The sequence below is a fragment of the Rhinopithecus roxellana genome, chromosome 15, assembly GCF_007565055.1.
Source record: "Rhinopithecus roxellana isolate Shanxi Qingling chromosome 15, ASM756505v1, whole genome shotgun sequence".
Taxonomy (NCBI): domain Eukaryota; kingdom Metazoa; phylum Chordata; class Mammalia; order Primates; family Cercopithecidae; genus Rhinopithecus; species Rhinopithecus roxellana.
The window spans coordinates 5,255,542-5,272,813 of record NC_044563.1 but is presented as its reverse complement, the minus strand read 5'-3'; the positions used below and the strand labels follow the sequence as shown (position 1 = coordinate 5,272,813).

The 17,272-nt window shown below is 55.8% G+C and overlaps 1 protein-coding gene across 21 annotated transcripts in view; it reads left to right on the top strand.

The window, feature by feature from the left end:
- The window catches only part of TPCN2 (two pore segment channel 2), a 38,441-nt gene extending 25,490 nt beyond the window's left edge, over positions 1-12,951 (top strand). For 3 of the 21 annotated variants that reach the window (XM_030918061.1, XM_030918058.1, XM_010358435.2), the window contains 12 exons: positions 2,383-2,502; positions 2,635-2,694; positions 2,792-2,920; positions 3,729-3,778; positions 5,248-5,347; positions 7,222-7,293; positions 8,807-8,883; positions 9,266-9,347; positions 9,443-9,525; positions 10,097-10,178; positions 10,596-10,690; positions 11,504-12,951. In XM_030918061.1, coding sequence (XP_030773921.1) covers positions 2,383-2,502; positions 2,635-2,694; positions 2,792-2,920; positions 3,729-3,778; positions 5,248-5,347; positions 7,222-7,293; positions 8,807-8,883; positions 9,266-9,347; positions 9,443-9,525; positions 10,097-10,178; positions 10,596-10,690; positions 11,504-11,582 — 1,029 coding nt within the window. In that variant the 3' untranslated portion in view covers positions 11,583-12,951. Of the gene's footprint in view, positions 1-2,382; positions 2,503-2,634; positions 2,695-2,791; positions 2,921-3,728; positions 3,779-5,247; positions 5,348-7,221; positions 7,294-8,806; positions 8,884-9,070; positions 9,348-9,442; positions 10,691-11,503 lie in introns of those variants that run through there. The other 18 variants (XR_004053618.1, XR_747427.2, XM_010358436.2 and 15 more) reach the window with 18 other exon arrangements.
- Positions 12,952-17,272: the final 4,321 nt, after the last annotated feature.

Here is a 17,272-nt window from a genome sequence, read left to right as displayed (position 1 = left end):
ATCTGCAGGGATTGCTTCTAGGACTCCATGTGGATACAAAATCCATGGGTGTTTAAGTCTCTTATGTAAGATGATGTAGTGTTTGCATGTAACCTACACACATCCTTCCGTATACTTTAAATCATTTCTAGACTCCTCAGAACATACCTAGCACCTAGGGATGCGGTGGGAGCTTGGGGAATACGGGTAAGCAAGCCTGTACACGCTCCGCACAGATGCCGTTTCCCCGAGTATGTTTTGATCTGCAGTGGCTTCAGTCTGCAGGTGCGGAGCCCGCTGATGCGAAGGGCTGGCTGAGCTTCAGTTTTGGGAGGCAGATGCTTCTGGGATTGCTCAGATTTGGGACAGCCTGTGGTTTTGGAAGCACAAAGAGGTGCTTTCTCGGTAGGCTGATGTCATGGGAGCTCCAGCCTTTTCGAGAGCCCTCCAGTGTGGGGTCACCACCTGGGCGTCAGTCTGGCCGTGGCCAGGCAGTAGTTTGGTGCTTGCTGGCAAGCTTCAGAGAAGGTGCCCTGCCTGCTGCTGACAGAAGTCTCCTCTTCATCTAAGAAGCTTTTGGGGTTAAAAATGTAGTGGTCATTCATTATAGACAACAGAGGAAAGTGGGAAAATCCACCTCACTGGCTTTCTACCGGGAGACAACCACTTTAGTCATATCAGTTACTTCTCAGTTACACAGCTAACGTATGAACACCTGCTCCCTGTAACAATTTAAACACACAGATCATGCTAAAATCTCTCTTGGCCAAGGTCAGTCTGGGTTAAACAGAAAGTGTCGTACATGGAAGTGGCAACTACGATAAAAGAGTAACCATAAGATGTAAGGAAGCCGTGTGGTGTCATCGGGCTGAGGGGAGTGCGTGAGAAAGGATGGACCTGGATGGGGACCCTCCAAAGCCAGGGTTCAGATCTCTTGAGAGAAGGTGTGGTTTCGCCCACAGGAATGCAGAGACGTTCACTGGTCTCCCTGGGCCCCGGTTGGTCTGTGGTCACTGGGTAAGCAGGAGGCGACCCTCCCGGGTGCAGCAGGCTCAGGCGGTGAGCAGGTGGTGGCATTGTCCTGCTGAGAGAATTGCATGCCAGTGCGGGCAGGTGGCCTTTGGGCACTGGTTTCCACCCTGAGGACTGGGAAGCTGGGAAATTTTCAGGAGGTCAGGCTGCGGCTATAGGTCGCCTGGGGACTGTGTCTGGGACAGAGAGCGTCCACATGTGCTTCACACCACACCCCGATCCACCCCGTAGCATCCGGAAACCACAGGGGAGGCTTGCCCTCCTGCGGTGTCCCTCCACTTGCCCTCCTGCGGTGTCCCTCCAGCCCCTCCGCTGAGAAAGCCTCACCTCCCTCTCACTGCGGACGAGACACTGAAAGGGACCCTGCCGTTGTGGCTGAGTGCGTGTCGAGGATATTGGGAGCCGAGAGGAAGTTCGCTGATCACTGGCACTGCCAGTTTGGATCTCACTCAAGAGTAGCCACTCTATTCAACTGAATATTTTGGTGTTTTCCTTCCAGACTTTTCCCCGTGTAATGTCAGGCATTTGTAGGTACCTAAAGAAACAGTTGCTTTGTTCTTCTTTGACGTATACATGAAGCATTGCGATTTTCACTCCGCAGCCTGTCCATGCAGCCGCGTCTTCTCGCCCTCTCCATTTTCATATGGACTTTTTAGGGGGATGAGCTGTAGCGACGTGTCACATGTGGCTGGGGAGTCCTTGACACGTGGCCGTTGCCACTGAATAACTGAGTGTTGAATTTCGTTGCATTGAAATTTTCATGAAATAGCCGCCGGTGGTTAGTGGCCCCTGTGTGGGATGGCAGGTGCAAGTCCCCTTGCTGAGAAACATTTAGGCCGTTCCCGTTGTCGACCTGTGCACACATGGACGTGTCTCAAGGAGGCTGCTGAGCGTGGGAAGTGCTGGGTCTCGCGAGGATCCTGACGGTGGCAGTGGCTGCCCGCCTGCCCCTCACTGCCTTCTGCCACTGCCGGCCCACCGTACAGGAGTCGGTTCTGTGCTAAGTTTCTGTAGCTATGAGCATATCACTTACGTGTGTTTTTTCACACAGCTTTTTTGTTTTTAAATATCAGGGTGACACTTTGCATACATTTAAGGTGACTCTAATATCACAGCATGATTTCTTTACAGCCTCAATGGACATTTCAGTTGCTTCTATTTCTCTTTGGGTGTTACAAAGACCACTGAGATGAACACCTCAATGTATAAAGCGATTTCTGTGTCTGGGATTATTTCCTGTGACTGGATAGATAGAATGGGAGATGAGGCAGGAAAAAATCAAATCCCAGAATAAGAGGGCGTGAGCATTTTTGGGCCGCAACAGCCACGGCTGCTAGACTGTGCTTCTGAGCGTGTGTGTTCCTTACCCAGCACCCGCCGAGGCCCGAGTACCAGTCCCCGTTTCTGCAGAGTGCCCAGTTCCTCTTTGGCCACTACTACTTTGACTACCTGGGGAACCTCATCGCCCTGGCAAACCTGGTGTCCATTTGCGTGAGTGTGGATTTGCCTCAGAGCTGGACTGGAAGTGCCTGTTCCCACCCACCTTGCACAGGAGCCTGCCCTGCCTGCCTTGCCCAGCGCTGTGCTGGGCCAGCCGGTGAGCCCTCTGCTCTGGCTTTGCAGGTGTTCCTGGTGCTGGATGCAGATGTGCTGCCTGCTGAGCGTGATGACTTTGTCCTGGGGGTAAGTTCTGAGCTGCCCACCTGTCAGGGCCAGGGTGAGGCTGGGCAGGGCTGCCAGCCCTGGGGCCCAATGCTGGGTGCCTCTTCTGCCCCTTTAGATTCTCAACTGTGTCTTCATTGTGTACTACCTGTTGGAGATGCTGCTCAAGGTCTTTGCCCTGGGCCTGCGAGGGTACCTGTCCTATCCCAGCAACGTGTTTGATGGGCTCCTCACCATTGTCCTGCTGGTAAAGTAGGCGCGTCCGAGGCCGGCCTTTCCTGGGCGGGTGGGTGAGTGCCACCTGGGCTCTGTGCTGGCCCATCTCAGGCCTCCCCTGAGGACCAGCGGCTGTGGGAAGGTGGGCTTCTGTTCTCACTGGTGAGGGCTGGCTTCCCTTCTGGCCAAGTTGCTCAGTGGGTAGCTGGTGGGGGCTTTAGGAGACTAGGTTTCTACTGCATCTGAGTGTCATGGGGGGCAGGCTGCCACTCCTGACCCCCAGGGGAGGCCCTGAAGGACCCATAGCCCTGGCCAGCGACTCCAGCCCGGGGCACAGCCTCTAATGTCACTGATAGATGGTGTGACCTCAGCATGGTGGAGCGAGGGGCCAGGGGGCTCTCAGGCACCAGGGTGTTCTCGGGAAACGCTTAAACTTCCTTTCCCCAGACCCTGTGGGAGTGAGGGCATGTCACCCTCGGTGTGTGTGTCACAGGCAGCCACATCAGAGTGACGTTTGCTGTAACTGGCAGGCCCCTCGGCACGCGGGTAAAGAGAAACTTGAGAAGGGCCCTGCGGTCTGTCCTTGACTCAGTATCTTTTCTGCCATCCCCGCCCCCCCCAATCTGTGCAGTCCCCTGATTCCTGAGGCCAGGGTGTCTTTCCAGCTGAAGGGAGTCCCAACATCTGCAACCAACCCACGGGGTCCAGGACCAAGCTCTGGTTTCTCCCCAAAAGCCTCTTTTGGGGAGAATGTGTTAGAGATGAGCTTTATATTTCCTTTAAGGGCCGCCCAGATTAGTGTTGCTGTAGCGAAGCCTTCTTTTCTTTTGTAATTAAAGGTTTTGGAGATCTCAACTCTGGCTGTGTACCGATTGCCACGCCCAGGCTGGTATGTGACTGGGCAGAACCAAGGGCGGCTACAGCAAACAGCACCACCACCTAGCACCCCTGGGAGGGTCTCAGTGGTGTCCAGGGAGCCAGGCCTGCCCGCTGGGTCTGCCTTGACTCTAGGGCAGACCCCATGATGGTGGAACGGGTGGGCCGATCCCTCAGCAGAGGCTGTGTCGGGGCAGGGCCTTACCGTTGCTCTGGGCATCCTCTCTCCAGAAGCTGGTGCTTGCAGGCTGTGGAGGGAAGCCGTTGTTCCCCCTCGGAGATGCCCTCCAGGGCGGCAGTGGGCTCCCCTTCCCAGCACACATGCTGGGGGCTGGCAGCAGAGATGCCCCTGGCTCAGGTCTCAGGGGGCCTGTGATCACTGGGGTTGGGCTGAGCCCCTCTGCTGGCGGGAAGGTCCTTGGGAGAGCCCCGACTCACAGTGTGACCTTGAGTCATCACCTCCCACTCTGGATGTCACTTTAGCCCCCTTAAAATAGTGGAGCCAGGGGCCCGGGGCTCGCTGAACTCTGATGCAGTGTGCTGATTCCTCACTGCCAGGGTTCTGGCCATGAAGAGACAACCTGGGCAGGGACTCTGCCCTGGCCGTCAGCCAGGCTGCTCTGCCCTGGCAGTGTGGCTCCGGTGTGCCCGCGATGAGACAGGAAGGGTGGGGCACAGGGCCCAGCGTGCCAGCCTCGGCCCTGTGGTCAGGCCAGGCTCCTTGGGTCTGTGTGTGCTCTGTTATCCACCCCACTGCCTAGGGAGCAGCTGGGAATTGCTTGGAGGGGGTGGGGACAGTGAACAGCAGAGGCTTGCTGTTCCATCACCTCCCTAGGAAGCCCCCCAGGACTTACCTCAGGAAGGCAGGCAGTGCCACCGTGCTGCGCCATGGGGCTGCCGTGGCTTCGTCTTTCACGTGCACTGAGCATGCCGGCTGCACTGTGGTCTAAGTCATTACCTGGGGGTGCTGACACTCTGGATGAGAATGGGTTTGAGTTTCAACAGAAATGAAAGCATGGAAAGACCGTGACCCGCCAAGCGCAGGAAACCAAGGCAGGAGACTTGGCTCAACCAGTTCTGCTGGGGCCTGAGCTGGAGCAAGTTCAGTGTCTGGAGCCTCCGTGCCCTCCCGTGTGGATGGAGGGTCTGTGTAGAAGGAGGGCTGCAGCCTTCCTGCGAGGACTGGGTGGGAAGGTGTTGGGGGAATGGGGGTCGCACCGGGGCTGCAGGTGGAAGCAGAGCAGTGAGTGACCCAGGCCCCGCCCTCTCACCACCCTGCGGAGGCTTTTCTGCTCCGGGTTGGCTGTGGGGTGCACTCTGGTCCGTGCCGTTGCCCTCCCTGCGCCTCTGTCCAGGAGCCCACGCATCTCCTTGTCTCCTGCCCTCCCTGCGCCTCTGTCCAGGAGCCCACGCGTCTCCTTGTCTCCTCCCCGTGGGGCTCCTGGGCCCCTCCCAACCCGCCCCCTCCATGTCTCTCCCCAGGAGGCCGGAGATGCTGGGCTTGCTGTCGCTGTGGGACATGACCCGCATGCTGAACATGCTCATCGTGTTCCGCTTCCTGCGCATCATCCCCAGCATGAAGGTGGGTGCCGGCCCTACCCCCGTGCTCACCCCGCCCTCCTGGTTCCCGCTGCTGCGTGGCTCCAGGGTGGGTGAGCCTGGGGCAGGATGGGCCGGAGGACTGTGCTCGTCACTCTGGGCTCCCTGACTGCACCCTCAGCTCTCTGCCGTGTTCTTGTGATGCTGGGGTAAGGTCATTAGAAGCAGGAGAGCCCAGCACTGCATTTCTGGGAGGAGAGAGCAAGGTGGGCAAGGGTGTGGAGGGTGCAGTGCTTTGGCCAGTCGCAGGAGCTCCTTGGGGCTGGAGCACTGGACACCAGTGCTCCCCCAGGTCTCTCAGGTTTCCAGAAAGGTCTTTGCCATGGCTCCCAGGGTGCTAGTAATGAGGGCAGCAGTATCCCTGGCCAGAGAGCTTGTTTCCAGCATTCCTTAATGCGAGTGCAGGTGGCTCATGACCATCTCTGAGCACTGGTTTCTCTTAATGCACCGATTGGGAGCAGTGGGCACTTTGAAAGTGCGGGCAGGCAGAGGTGGGGGTTCTGGGCCTCACTGCTCCTGGCTCCATGTCCTAAGACCCCTCTTCTAAGTGTCCAGGTCCCTCCTCTGTCCCCGTTCATCCTTCCTCTGAGCTGTGCACCTGTCCCACCGGGCAGTATGTCCCACTTGAAGGCAGCTCAGGGCTCCTGAGCCTTCCTAGGGGGCTGCTGTGCTGGGACCTTCATACACACACACACACACACATGCACACGTGTTCACACATAATTACGACCATACAGGTACACACAATCATACACATATAGAATACAGCCACGCATACGTGATCTCACAACCACACATGTGACCATGCACATGCATACACACACAATCGCAGGCACACATGGTCATACACAGTCACGCTATACACATCATACAATACACATCATGCACATGCACACGTACATTCATATATACACGCACCCCTGCATCACCGTGTGCACAGATAATCGCATGCAGATATCCATGTGAACTTGTGCCCGTGTAAGACACATGATCGCCTGTGCACACATTGCATGCAGACATCCATGTGAACCTGTGCCTGTATAAGACGCATGATCGTGTGTGCACACATTCACAGTAAGGCCTCAGTGCCACCCGCAGGTTCTTGGAAACTGTGACTTTAAGGGAAATGACGCACAGCAGGCCCTGGAATCATGCCGTTTTGCTTGAAGTCACAGTTTCCCAGGGCCTCTCACGTGAGTATGTGCGTGCTCACGATGACACGCCCGTGTGCGCACGTCCATGCCGACTGGTCTCCACTGTGTCGTTTAGCTGTGTTGTGTGATTTGGATTCTTCAGGTGGGTTGATGCTGCTGATTTGAAAGCCTTTCTCCCGGCTACCCTGTGATGAGGAGGAGCGGCTCTTTGGAGCTGGGGCCTCCCTGCTGGTTCTCAGAGGCCCCTTCTCAGACGCAGTTCCTGCGGGTGGTCCTGCCACCTCTAGCTCTGCATTGCTTTGGCGCCTCCAGGCCACAGAGTAGCTGACCCACCTGCAGTGGGTTGGGAGGCAGAGAAGGGCTTCCCACAGGGACTTGAAGTCAGTGCTTGAATGAGGCTGGGCTGGAGGTGTTGGGATGCAGGAGTGGGTGAGTGAGTGCGTGCGGGTGGGCGATGCAAGCGTGTGTGAATACGTGTGGGTAGATGTGGGTGTTGGGGTGCAAGGGTGTGTATGGGTGGATGTGGGGGCCTGTGTGGGTGTGTAGAGGCGTGTGGGGGTGGCTGTGGGTCCAGGTGTGTGTGGGTTGGTGGTCACTGGCCTGCTTCATCTTGCCTTTCCATCAGGGTCAGGGTGGTGGGCCGGGATGGTGTCCCCCCTGCGGGGCCAGGAGGAGTAAGGGCTGGCTCTCTTCCTGTCCTCAGCCGATGGCCGTGGTGGCCAGTACTGTCCTGGGCCTGGTGCAGAACATGCGTGCGTTTGGCGGGATCCTGGTGGTGAGTACCAGGCTGCTGCTGGTGGTGGGATATGCACTGGAGTGGGAGGCTAGGAGGCTGGCGGAAGGCAGTGCCGGGCCGGCTCACTGCTCTGTTGGCAGGAAGTTTCTTGGGTTTGGATGGCAGCAGGTTCCTGAGGCCAGGGGAGTACAGGGTTGGGGTAAGAAGCCAGAGGCGGCCGGGCGCGGTGGCTCAAGCCTGTAATCCCAGCACTTTGGGAGGCCGAGACGGGCGGATCACGAGGTCAGGAGTTTGAGACCATCCTGGCTAACACGGTGAAACCCCGTCTCTACTGAAAAATACAAAAAAAAGCTAGCCGGGCGAGGTGGCTGGCGCCTGTAGTCCCAGCTACTCGGGAGGCTGAGGCAGGAGAACAGAGTAAACCCGGGAGGCGGAGCTTGCAGTGAGCTGAGATCCGGCCACTGCACTCCAGCCCGGGCGACAGAGCAAGACTCTGTCTCAAAAAAAAAAAAAAAAAAAAAAAGAAGCCAGAGGCATCCCCTTCTTCGCAGAGCAGGGAGCTCAGGGTGGTGTGGCTGGTGGCCCTGCATGAGCATGCTTCCCTCCCATGCCAGAGAGTGTTTTGGTAACTTTTGAGTCTCTTGTGTTTTCTGGGTTGTGGATCTTGTTGAGAAACTGACAGAAATTTAAGAGGCACAGGGCTTTGCCTCCAGGACCCCAAAGCCCACACAAGCCCTAGGATGAGGACTTGGTTGAGGCTCCTTTCTTAGAGGGATTCCAGGGACTTGCAGCCACATTTGCTGAACAAGAACTGTGAGACGCCCCGGCCTCTCCCCTTGGCCAGCCTTCCAGCTGAGGAGCCCGTCTGCTCTGCCTGGTGACCGGGCTTGGGCAGGAGAGGGGCCCGTGACTAGGCAGGTCCCAGTGTTGCCTCGGGTGGAGTGACAGGAGGCATCCTGTGCAGGAAGCCCGGCCGCACTTCAGGCAGTTTTGTCATTTTATTCTGACCATGTTGACATAGAGACCACCGGGATGAGAAGGTGTCTCTGGGGCCACGGGGTGCTCTGGGCTGGACCCCAGCTGTGCCTCGTGCCTCTGGAAATAGACGCCGGGAAGAGAATCTTGCCTCAGGCGCTGTCTGCCCAGCCCCCTAACTTGCCTAACAGAGGAAACTGAGGCCCAGAAAGGGGACCAGGTTAGCCCAGGCGTGTACCCCTCCACTCTCTACTGATGCATGTTAGGGATAGGCCTGGGGTGGGCCAGCAGCCTGTCCCCTAATTGTGGCTGCCAGGGTACCTGGGGGCAGGACCCCGATTCCTGTAGGAGCTCCATGACCACCCCTGCCTGTGTGTCTGTGGACCTGCCAGCCCTGGGGGAGGCCAGCTGCATGTGTTTTGAAGTAGCAGCCAGGCTGGAATCCCAGCCCTGGGCAGAGGGTCCTGGCCTCACAGGCATCAGCCTGGCTTTGTGGTTCTGTCTGAGGGCGGGGAGGGGGTGGGGGCAGGTGCACCCATGGGTGGGGCTGACCAGTCCCTGGCTCCTGGCCTCCCAGGTGGTCTACTACGAATTTGCCATCATTGGGATCAACTTGTTTCGAGGTGTCATTGTGGCTCCCCCTGGAAACAGCAGGTGAGGTGGGGTCTGAGGTGCCATAGGGAGTGTCTCAGGGGTGCCAGCGTGGGTGGGAGGCCTTGGCGGTGGCCCTGGTGGACTCAGTGTCTCAGGAGGGGAGGGTGTTCTCCCAGTTCCTTCATCTCCTCCCTCCACCCCGTTTTCCTGATCTCCGATTTCCACCTCCGCTCCTCGCCTCTCCTAGAGCGCTTGCCTGGAGTCTGCTAAACACATTTCTCATGGCCTGCTCAGAGCAGCACTCTCCCTGCCCCCTGACCCTCTGTACCCCAATTTGGACCTTCAGGCCAGGCTGAGCACACCAGCAGAGGAGGGGCTGTAAGGTGTCAGGCCTCAGAATCTGGAGCCCCCGCCCCTGACCCAGGTGTGTTGTGACCCCCAGCCTGGCTTCTGCCAATGGCTCGGCGCCCTGTGGGAGCTTTGAGCAGCTGGAGTACTGGGCCAACAACTTCGATGACTTTGCGGTGAGCCCTGCGCCCTGCCCCAGCGCCCTGCTCCCTGGGCTCCTCCCCTCCCTACCGCCTGGGCCCTCCTGGACTGCTGGTCTCTGCCCCTGCAGGCTGCCCTGGTCACTCTGTGGAACTTGATGGTGGTAAACAACTGGCAGGTGCTCCTGGATGCCTATCGGCGCTACTCGGGCCCGTGAGTCCCCGTCTGGGCAGCAGTGATTCTCCGTGCAGCCTGGGGGTTCCCTTGCGTCCGGGCATCCACCCGGAGCGTGGCTGGGACAGGGACTCGGGCCTTGACAGGGAAGTCAGCCAGCATGGCATCCTGGCCGGCCTGGCCCCTGCCCCCTGCGTAGCCACATCGTGACTCTCAGGATGGTGGCCAGTGACTCTGGGTTTACACCTCCTGGAGGCCATTGGTGTGTTTGGGGCTTCTGAGGAATTCCACGGGGGTGGGGGAGCCCTGGGAAGGCTTAATGAATGAGATAGTTCAGCTCTGAGCTTGAAGAGCTCAGACTGGCCCCAGTGATGGTCCTGGGTTTTAATCCCAGCGCCGCCTCCTGTTGGCTGAGCTACCTCGGCAGCTTGTTGCACATTTTTAGGCCTCGGTTGGGTTGTTTTGAGGTGGAAATAGTCGTGCGCTCTGTATCATGGCGTGCGTGAACCGGATGCCCAGGAACCGTCCTGACCACACAGCAGCGGTGTCTGTATCGAGTGCTCTTGCTTTGCTCGTCGTGGTTCACGGGGTGGGCCTCTGTCTTCCGCAGGTGGTCCAAGATCTATTTTGTATTGTGGTGGCTGGTGTCGTCTGTCATCTGGGTCAACCTGTTTCTGGCCCTGATTCTGGAGGTATCAGAGATCCCCACCCAGGCTGTTCTCCGTGGTCGCTTGTTTCTAATTCACTCTCCATAGGCCTGCCTGGAACTGTGATGGGAGAGCTGTGCTGGGTTAGGCGGGTCCTGAGTGAGGCCGAGTCCTTCCTGTGGGGCTCAGTGCTGCCCGCCCTGGCTGCTGGGGCCTTGGGGGATGCTCCTGACATCTGGGCTGTGGGAATTCTCAGGCTGTCAGGTCAGGCTGAAGGAGGGCCTTGGACATCGGCTCCAGGAGGAGCCAGCAGCCTCGTGGGGCCTGTGCCTGGGTGTCCAGGGTGAACGGCTCAGCCCCCTCAGTGGGTGCCCTGTGGCTGACCCTGGAGGGGCTGGGGATGGGGCAAGGCTGCTTTCACTCGGGGCCCACACTCACTGGCCACTCCCTCCTGCTTGCCAGAACTTCCTTCACAAGTGGGACCCCCACAGCCACCTGCAGCCACTTGCTGGGACCCCAGAGGCCACCTACCAGATGACTGTGGAGCTCCCATTCAGGTGTGTCAGTGGGGAAGGGCTTCTGTGTGGCCCCTGGGGTGTGAAGCCAAGAGCTGGGGGGTGGAGGGGCCAAGGTGGCGGGCAGGCCTGATGGCCCTCCTCCCTCTCCACGCGGTTATCTGGCTTTGGTCCTGTGCGGCATGGGGGAGGCTCAGAGCCGGCGTCGGGGTCTTCCTCTTCCTGCCGCTGGGCGGGGAGGCTCAGAGCCGGGATCGGGGGCTTCCTCTTCCTGCCACTGGGGGGGAGGCTCAGAGCCGGCGTCGGGGGCTTCCTCTTCCTGCCGCTGGGGGGGAAGCTCAGAGCCGGGATCGGGGGCTTCCTCTTCCTGCCGCTGGGGGGGAAGCTCAGAGCCGGGATCGGGGGCTTCTTCTTCCTGCTGCTGGGGTCGCATCCTTTGTCCTGCCCTTCTGCTTGGGCATATGTAAGACACCTTCCTTCAGGGTCCATTGGATTCTGTTGGATGTAAACAGGGGAGCTGAGGAAGCCGCACCCATCTCTTCTCCTGGCAGCTTTGAGATGGTTCCTCTCCTAGTCTGGAAAGGTGACCACCCAGAGGCAGCCTGCTGTGGGGCCGTGCCTTCCACGAGAGGCTGCTGAGTCGCTGCAGCCAAGCCCTGCGGTCCTGCCAGCCAGCGGGAAGATGTGCCCCCTGGGCTTTTGAGAATGCTGTGTAGATATTTCTAGTGGCCGCATCCATCCTGAGGCTCATCTGAGTCCCTGTGTCCCTGTGACACTCACTTTGCATGTGTTGCTAAGCTCTGCTCCCTTGTTCTTGTGAGAGGCCCCTGTGTGCATCTTTCCTCAATTCCACAGGGATATTCTGGAGGAGCCCAGGGAGGACGAGCTCATGGAGAGGCTGAGCCAACACCCGCACCTGCGGCTGTGCAGGTGACATCCGGGCTGCCGTCCCAGCCAGGGGGGCAGGAGAGAGAGGCTGGCCTACACAGGTGCCCATCATGGAAGAGGCAGCCATGCTGTGGCCAGCCGAGCAGGAAGAGACCTTTCCTCTGACAGACCACTAAGCTGGAGACAGGAACCAAGTCCTTCGCGTGCGGCCCAACAGCCATCCACAGAACAGCTGCTGGTGCTTCCGGGAGGCTCCATGCGCTCCGCTTTCTTTTAGAGCTGCTTCAGTGAGAATTCCCTCGCCCACCCCACAGGGACCTTACAGACAAAAAAGCGAGAAGCAACGGCCTCCCCTGTCGCCTGCAGCTTCGGGTGCCTTTGCTGCTGGTGGCCCTTGGGGACCACAGGCCTGACCAGGGCCTGCACAGGTTAACCGGCAGACTTCCGGGGCATTCTGGTGGGGATGCTGGTGGTTTGACATGGAGAGAACCTTGACCGTGTTTTATTATTTTGTGGCTTGCATGAGTGTGACTGGGTGTGTTTCTTTAGGGATCTGATTGCCAATTATTTTCATCAATAAGTCCTGCAAAGAATGGGATTGTCATTCTTAACTTCAGCACAATTCTAGTCCTGCTTCTCCGGAGTGGGGTTGTTGAGTAAAGCTGCTTGGGTTGTGCACTGCACAAGGGCATGTGGCTGTGAGGCGTATCCCGGGGGGAGGGGGGCGCCGTCTACCTGCCGTGAGGGGCACCTTTTCTGTTTTGCTCAAGGGCGTGTATAAGCCAATGGTGACCTTCTTTCCTGTGTCCTCAGGTGTGTGGCAGGGGGCCTGGGGTGGGGAGGTGGGAGCAAGTGAACAGTGTGTGGAAAGCCTTGTTGCCACTTGAAGCACGCCAGGTCCAGACTGACCAGTGGTTTTCTCACCTCAGGTGCCAACCCACGCCCCCTTTCTGCTGTGGTTTGAGTGCCATCTAGTGGTGGGATGGCATTTGGTTGACTATTTTTAAGGCAAGGTGGACCCGGCAACTTCCAGAAACAACTCCAGGGACACCCCTCCCCGTCACACTGCACACCGAGCCTGGTGCCCGGTCTGTGCCTGAGCTCAGCAGGACCAGGAAGGGATGGGCTCTGCCAGGGTTGCCTGTGCACTGTGTGTTTTCGCCTGGGAGGCACAAGTTCTTTCATCTGCTTTTCCTTTAGAGGTGCTGAGCCCACGCTGTAGCCCCTGTGGGGTGGTTGGGGAGGCGGTGACGTGAACAACAGTGTGGTTGGTATTGAGACTGGGGAGAGGAGCAAGTCCAAGGAGAAGGTCATGAGTTCCTTTTTACTCATGTCGAATAATAACAACAATAACAGTATGGAAGCCACCACAAACTTGGGGAGAAGTTGCAAGTAAAGAGAAGCTTCCTTCTGAATCACTTGAGTGGTTGCCGTTCTGGCCCTGCCCCCTCTGTGATTTGGGACGGTGTCCAACCCGCATTTGCGTCAGGAGTGAGTCGCACGTGGCTTTGTGGTCATGGTGACAATCCGCCTGGACGGTGGCTCCGTCTCCCTGGGCTTGGACGCCCTTGGCAGTTCTGGAGATAAGTCCGTGGCTCCCAGCTTGTTCATGTGAGGTTTCCTCGTGGTAGGTTCTGGGTCTGCGTTTCATCTACGAGTGTCACAGGATGGACGCTGCCTCCTGGCAGGGGCTGCCCGAATGCAGTTAGCCTCCTGCTGGTGTTCTCTCTTGTTGCTTGGTGACGGTGGCCCCGGTCAGCTTCTCCACTGCCCAGTAACGACCCTTTGTAATGAATGAGTGGGGAGGTCGTGTGAAGCGATGCCGATATCCCATCCCCGTCAAACTGCCTTTACTTTTTCCTTCCTTCCTTGCTCCCACCTGTGTGGATCCTGGCCCCTGCTTGTATTCAGGGCTGTGATCTGTTATGATGTTTACTCTCAGGCTCAAGTCCTGCTTGTTTTGCCTGTGAGAGCTCCTTCTTCTGCCTTTTGTGTTTTTTTGTTATGTACCTACAGTTCTTGAGCTGTTTCTTCACTTTCTGGTGCAAAAAGATGTTCCAGCCTTATCTTATACCTGGCTGGCCCTTTCCCTTTCATTTACTGGAGTGAGCCCCGGCTCTAAGGAGCCCTGTTCCTTTGAGTGGAGAGCAGCACCAGGAAGCAGGCTGTAGGTGCGAGGGGTGCTCCTGGCTGTTGCGGATTGCTGCGCGCGGGAGCTCTTAGTGGACAGAGCTAGAGGATATGTGCACGTACTTCCATCTCTCTCATCTATTAACAGCTGGGAATGACACTAGCACCTCCGATTTCAGCCCCGCACCGCAGGGTATGTTCCAGCTTTCTCTCTTTCCATAGTTCTAAGGCCCTTTCTGGGAATGGTTCTTATTCTCCTTAATCCATTATTGGGTCAGTTTCCCTGCATGTCACCAGCCTCCCATCACTGCCACCCACTCCCCACAGAGAGGCCCTGCTCATCTGACTGGGGCTTTGACTCCCACACTGCGTACCCCTCTTGTGTGGACGGCCTCCTGCCAAAACCTGCAGCAAACAGCTTTCCAAATGGAAGTTGTCACTGTCAGGGCCTTTACAATCAGGAACAGCAAAATCTACGTGCTGCTGAGGGTCCTGGCTCATTAAGATGCAATAAATATGCAAGTACATAAAAACAGCAGTAGAAGAAATGTAATGCTTTATTCTCAAATATGTCTACATACAAAAGCCAAAATTATTAAGAATGGTAAGAATTCAACACCGTTGTTTTCTATGAGATTTTAAAAGTTTTTACTTTATTACCTATTCATGTATTTATTTTAGGGTCTTGCTCTGTTACCCAGGCTGCAGTACAGTGGTGTGATCATGGCTCACTGCAGCCTCCAACTCGTGGGCTCAAGCAGTCCTCCTACCTCGGCCTCCTGAGTAGCTGTACCTACAGGCACGTGCCATCAGGTCTGGCTAATTGTTTCATTTCTTGTAGAGATGGGGTATCTCTGTGTTGCCCGGGCTGTTCTTGAATTCCTAGGCTCAAGTGATCCTCCCACCTTGGCCTCCCAAAGTGCTGAGATGACAGGTGTGAGTCACCGCACCTGGCCTGCCATGAGATCATATACTGGAATCAATTGCTTTTCTAGATACTAGCAGTACACTTGTAAATTATATTCAAGAATTCAGTTATATTCATTTTTTAAAGGATATTTAAGATTAAAAGTTCTTAAGGTTTCTAAAAATAAATGGAAGGAAAGATATTCAAAGCCTATATACAGAAAACTATAAAACTTCATTAAAGCCCGTGACTGTCGATACAAGTAAATAGAGACTATGGTAGTTTTCCGTTGCTGTGTAACAAGTCCCCACATACTTGGTAGCTTATCACAACCTCATTTCTTAGCTCCAAGCTGCAGGTCAGACATCCAGGCCCGGCTTGGTAGGTCCTCCGCTCAGGGTGTCACACAGCAGAAATTGGGGTGTCAGTGGGCTGGGTTCCTTCTGGGAGCTCTGGGGGAGTCTGCTCCCATACTCACTTGGGTTGTTGGCCAGATGCAGTTGCTTGCAGGTGTAGGGCTGATGTCCCTGTTTCCTGCTGGCTGTCAGCCGGGGGCTGCTCTTAGGGACTAGAGGCCACCCACATTCCTTGCCATAGGGTCCCCTCCATCTTCAAAGTCAGCCACAAAGAAGCCGCCTCACATTGACTCCTACTCACCCTTTGAATCTCTTTAGGAAAAGCCTGTGTCATTTACGGTTTCACCTGATTAGGTCAGACCCACCAGGACAGCTGTCCATCCTTAAAGTCCTGTGTGCCGCCTAACACAGCCCAAGCCCGGGAGTGACGTGTTCACGGGAGGAGACTGTGTAAGGGTCAGGATCACTGGAGTCATCTTGGAATTCTGGCCACCACAGTTTTTCTATTTTCGTGATCAAAAAGAAGTGATATTGTAAAAATGTCAGTTTCATCCATCCGTTCATTACAATTCTAAACATAGTGCCATTTTTTTCCACAAAATTTGATAAGTTGATTGAAAAATTAACATGAAAGTACAAAAACAAGAAGAGCAAAGTCCTTTCTGTGGAAGAATCCAGTTGAGGAACTATTGCTGGGACAGCAGCCACAGCAGCGTGGTCCTGGCGCAGGGGCGAATCGGCTGAGGGGAGAGAGCCCGGAAGCCCCACACAAATGCGGAACTGCGACGGATGGCAGCAAAGCCGTGGGGAAGGGGTGGTCATTTGGTAAATGCTGCTAGCAATTCCAGCCAAGGTGGGGAAAGAATGAAGTAAGTTCCCTGTTTCACACCTAACACAAAAAGTACATACCGACTGGAGGCGGGCTTAAGTGTGAAAAGCAAGTTTTAGAACATTTAGAAGATGAATTCAATATATTGAAATTAAGAACTTCTTTCTTTAAAAAAGGCCATAAAATAGGCAAGCTGATACAGCTAAGAACTTACATGCAGACCACATAAAAACTACCTACAAATTAGGAAGAGAAAGACAAAGCAATAGAAAGTTGGGCTTTTCCCAGAAAAGCAAACACCAGGTTCCATAGCTATGTCAAAAGGTGCTCCATCTTACTAGTTATTAGAAATATGCAACATGAAACTGAAACACGACATTTCACTCACTCCATGGTCAAAGTGGAAGAGGTTGGACCATCTTAATTGTTGGTACTTACATGTTTACCCTTGGAGACAAACGAAGCTGAAACAACCTCTTTGGAAAATCGTTTGGTGTCATTTGTTGCAATTGAATAGGACATATCTTAGTAATTCTCTGCTAGATACACTGACAAGAGAAACTGCTGCCCGTGTGCACTGGAAGACAGTTGGCAGAGTGATCCTGTATCAGTACTAGCAACACACCTGCCAGCCGAAACGTCCTCAACAGAATGACAGGTACACTGCAGCTTGGTGACAGTGGAATATTACACGGCCATGAACATGAATGAACTCCAGCTGCAAACAGCTGCCTGGAAACATCTTAGAAACATAATGTGGGGTAAACAAGTTCTGGAAGTCTCCACACCGCACAGTATTATTCATGTAATCTTCAAAAACAAGGTTTAAACAACATACCGTGCAGGCACGCATACGTCAGTGATGAGATTACTTGAAGGCTGGAAGCCTATGGGGAAATGGGGATGGGATGGGAAGGAACTGACTGGCATGAGCAAGTTCTGGGGGAAGTTCTTGTCCTGGTGGGACTGGGCAGGGCTCATGGTCATGGTATTAACCTTTGCAACATACACATGTACATGTGTCCTTTTGCATGTGCCAAATATTAAAAGGAGAATGAGAGGAGAGGCATTGAAGACAGTGAGGATGGACGGCTCCCCCAGGGAATCTTGCTGCAAAGAGGAGGTGGGGTCAAGAGGATATTGTGGTCTTCACGTGGGAGGATCTTGTGTGGACTGATGGGGAAGACCTGGGGTGCAGCCAGAAAAGTAACAAAGCAGGAATGAGAAGGCCGGGCAGGGGTCAGCTATGGGGACGTTGCTGGGCAGTGGCAGGACATGCAGTGCCAGGGGCAGCAGTGGGGCAGAGGCAGGGTGGGGCTGGGTTGGACTGGCAGGTCCTCTGCCCCCAGGGCTCAACCACAGGGCTGACCAGAGCCGTGGTTCTGCCGGCCCCACAGGCCTGGTGTCTCCAGTGGGAGTACTCAGTGGCCATCAGGGTTCTCTCCCAGTTTCCCTCCCACGTGCTGTCCCCAGTGCAGGTGGCTGGATGGGGTCCAAGATCCATGCCCAGTCTG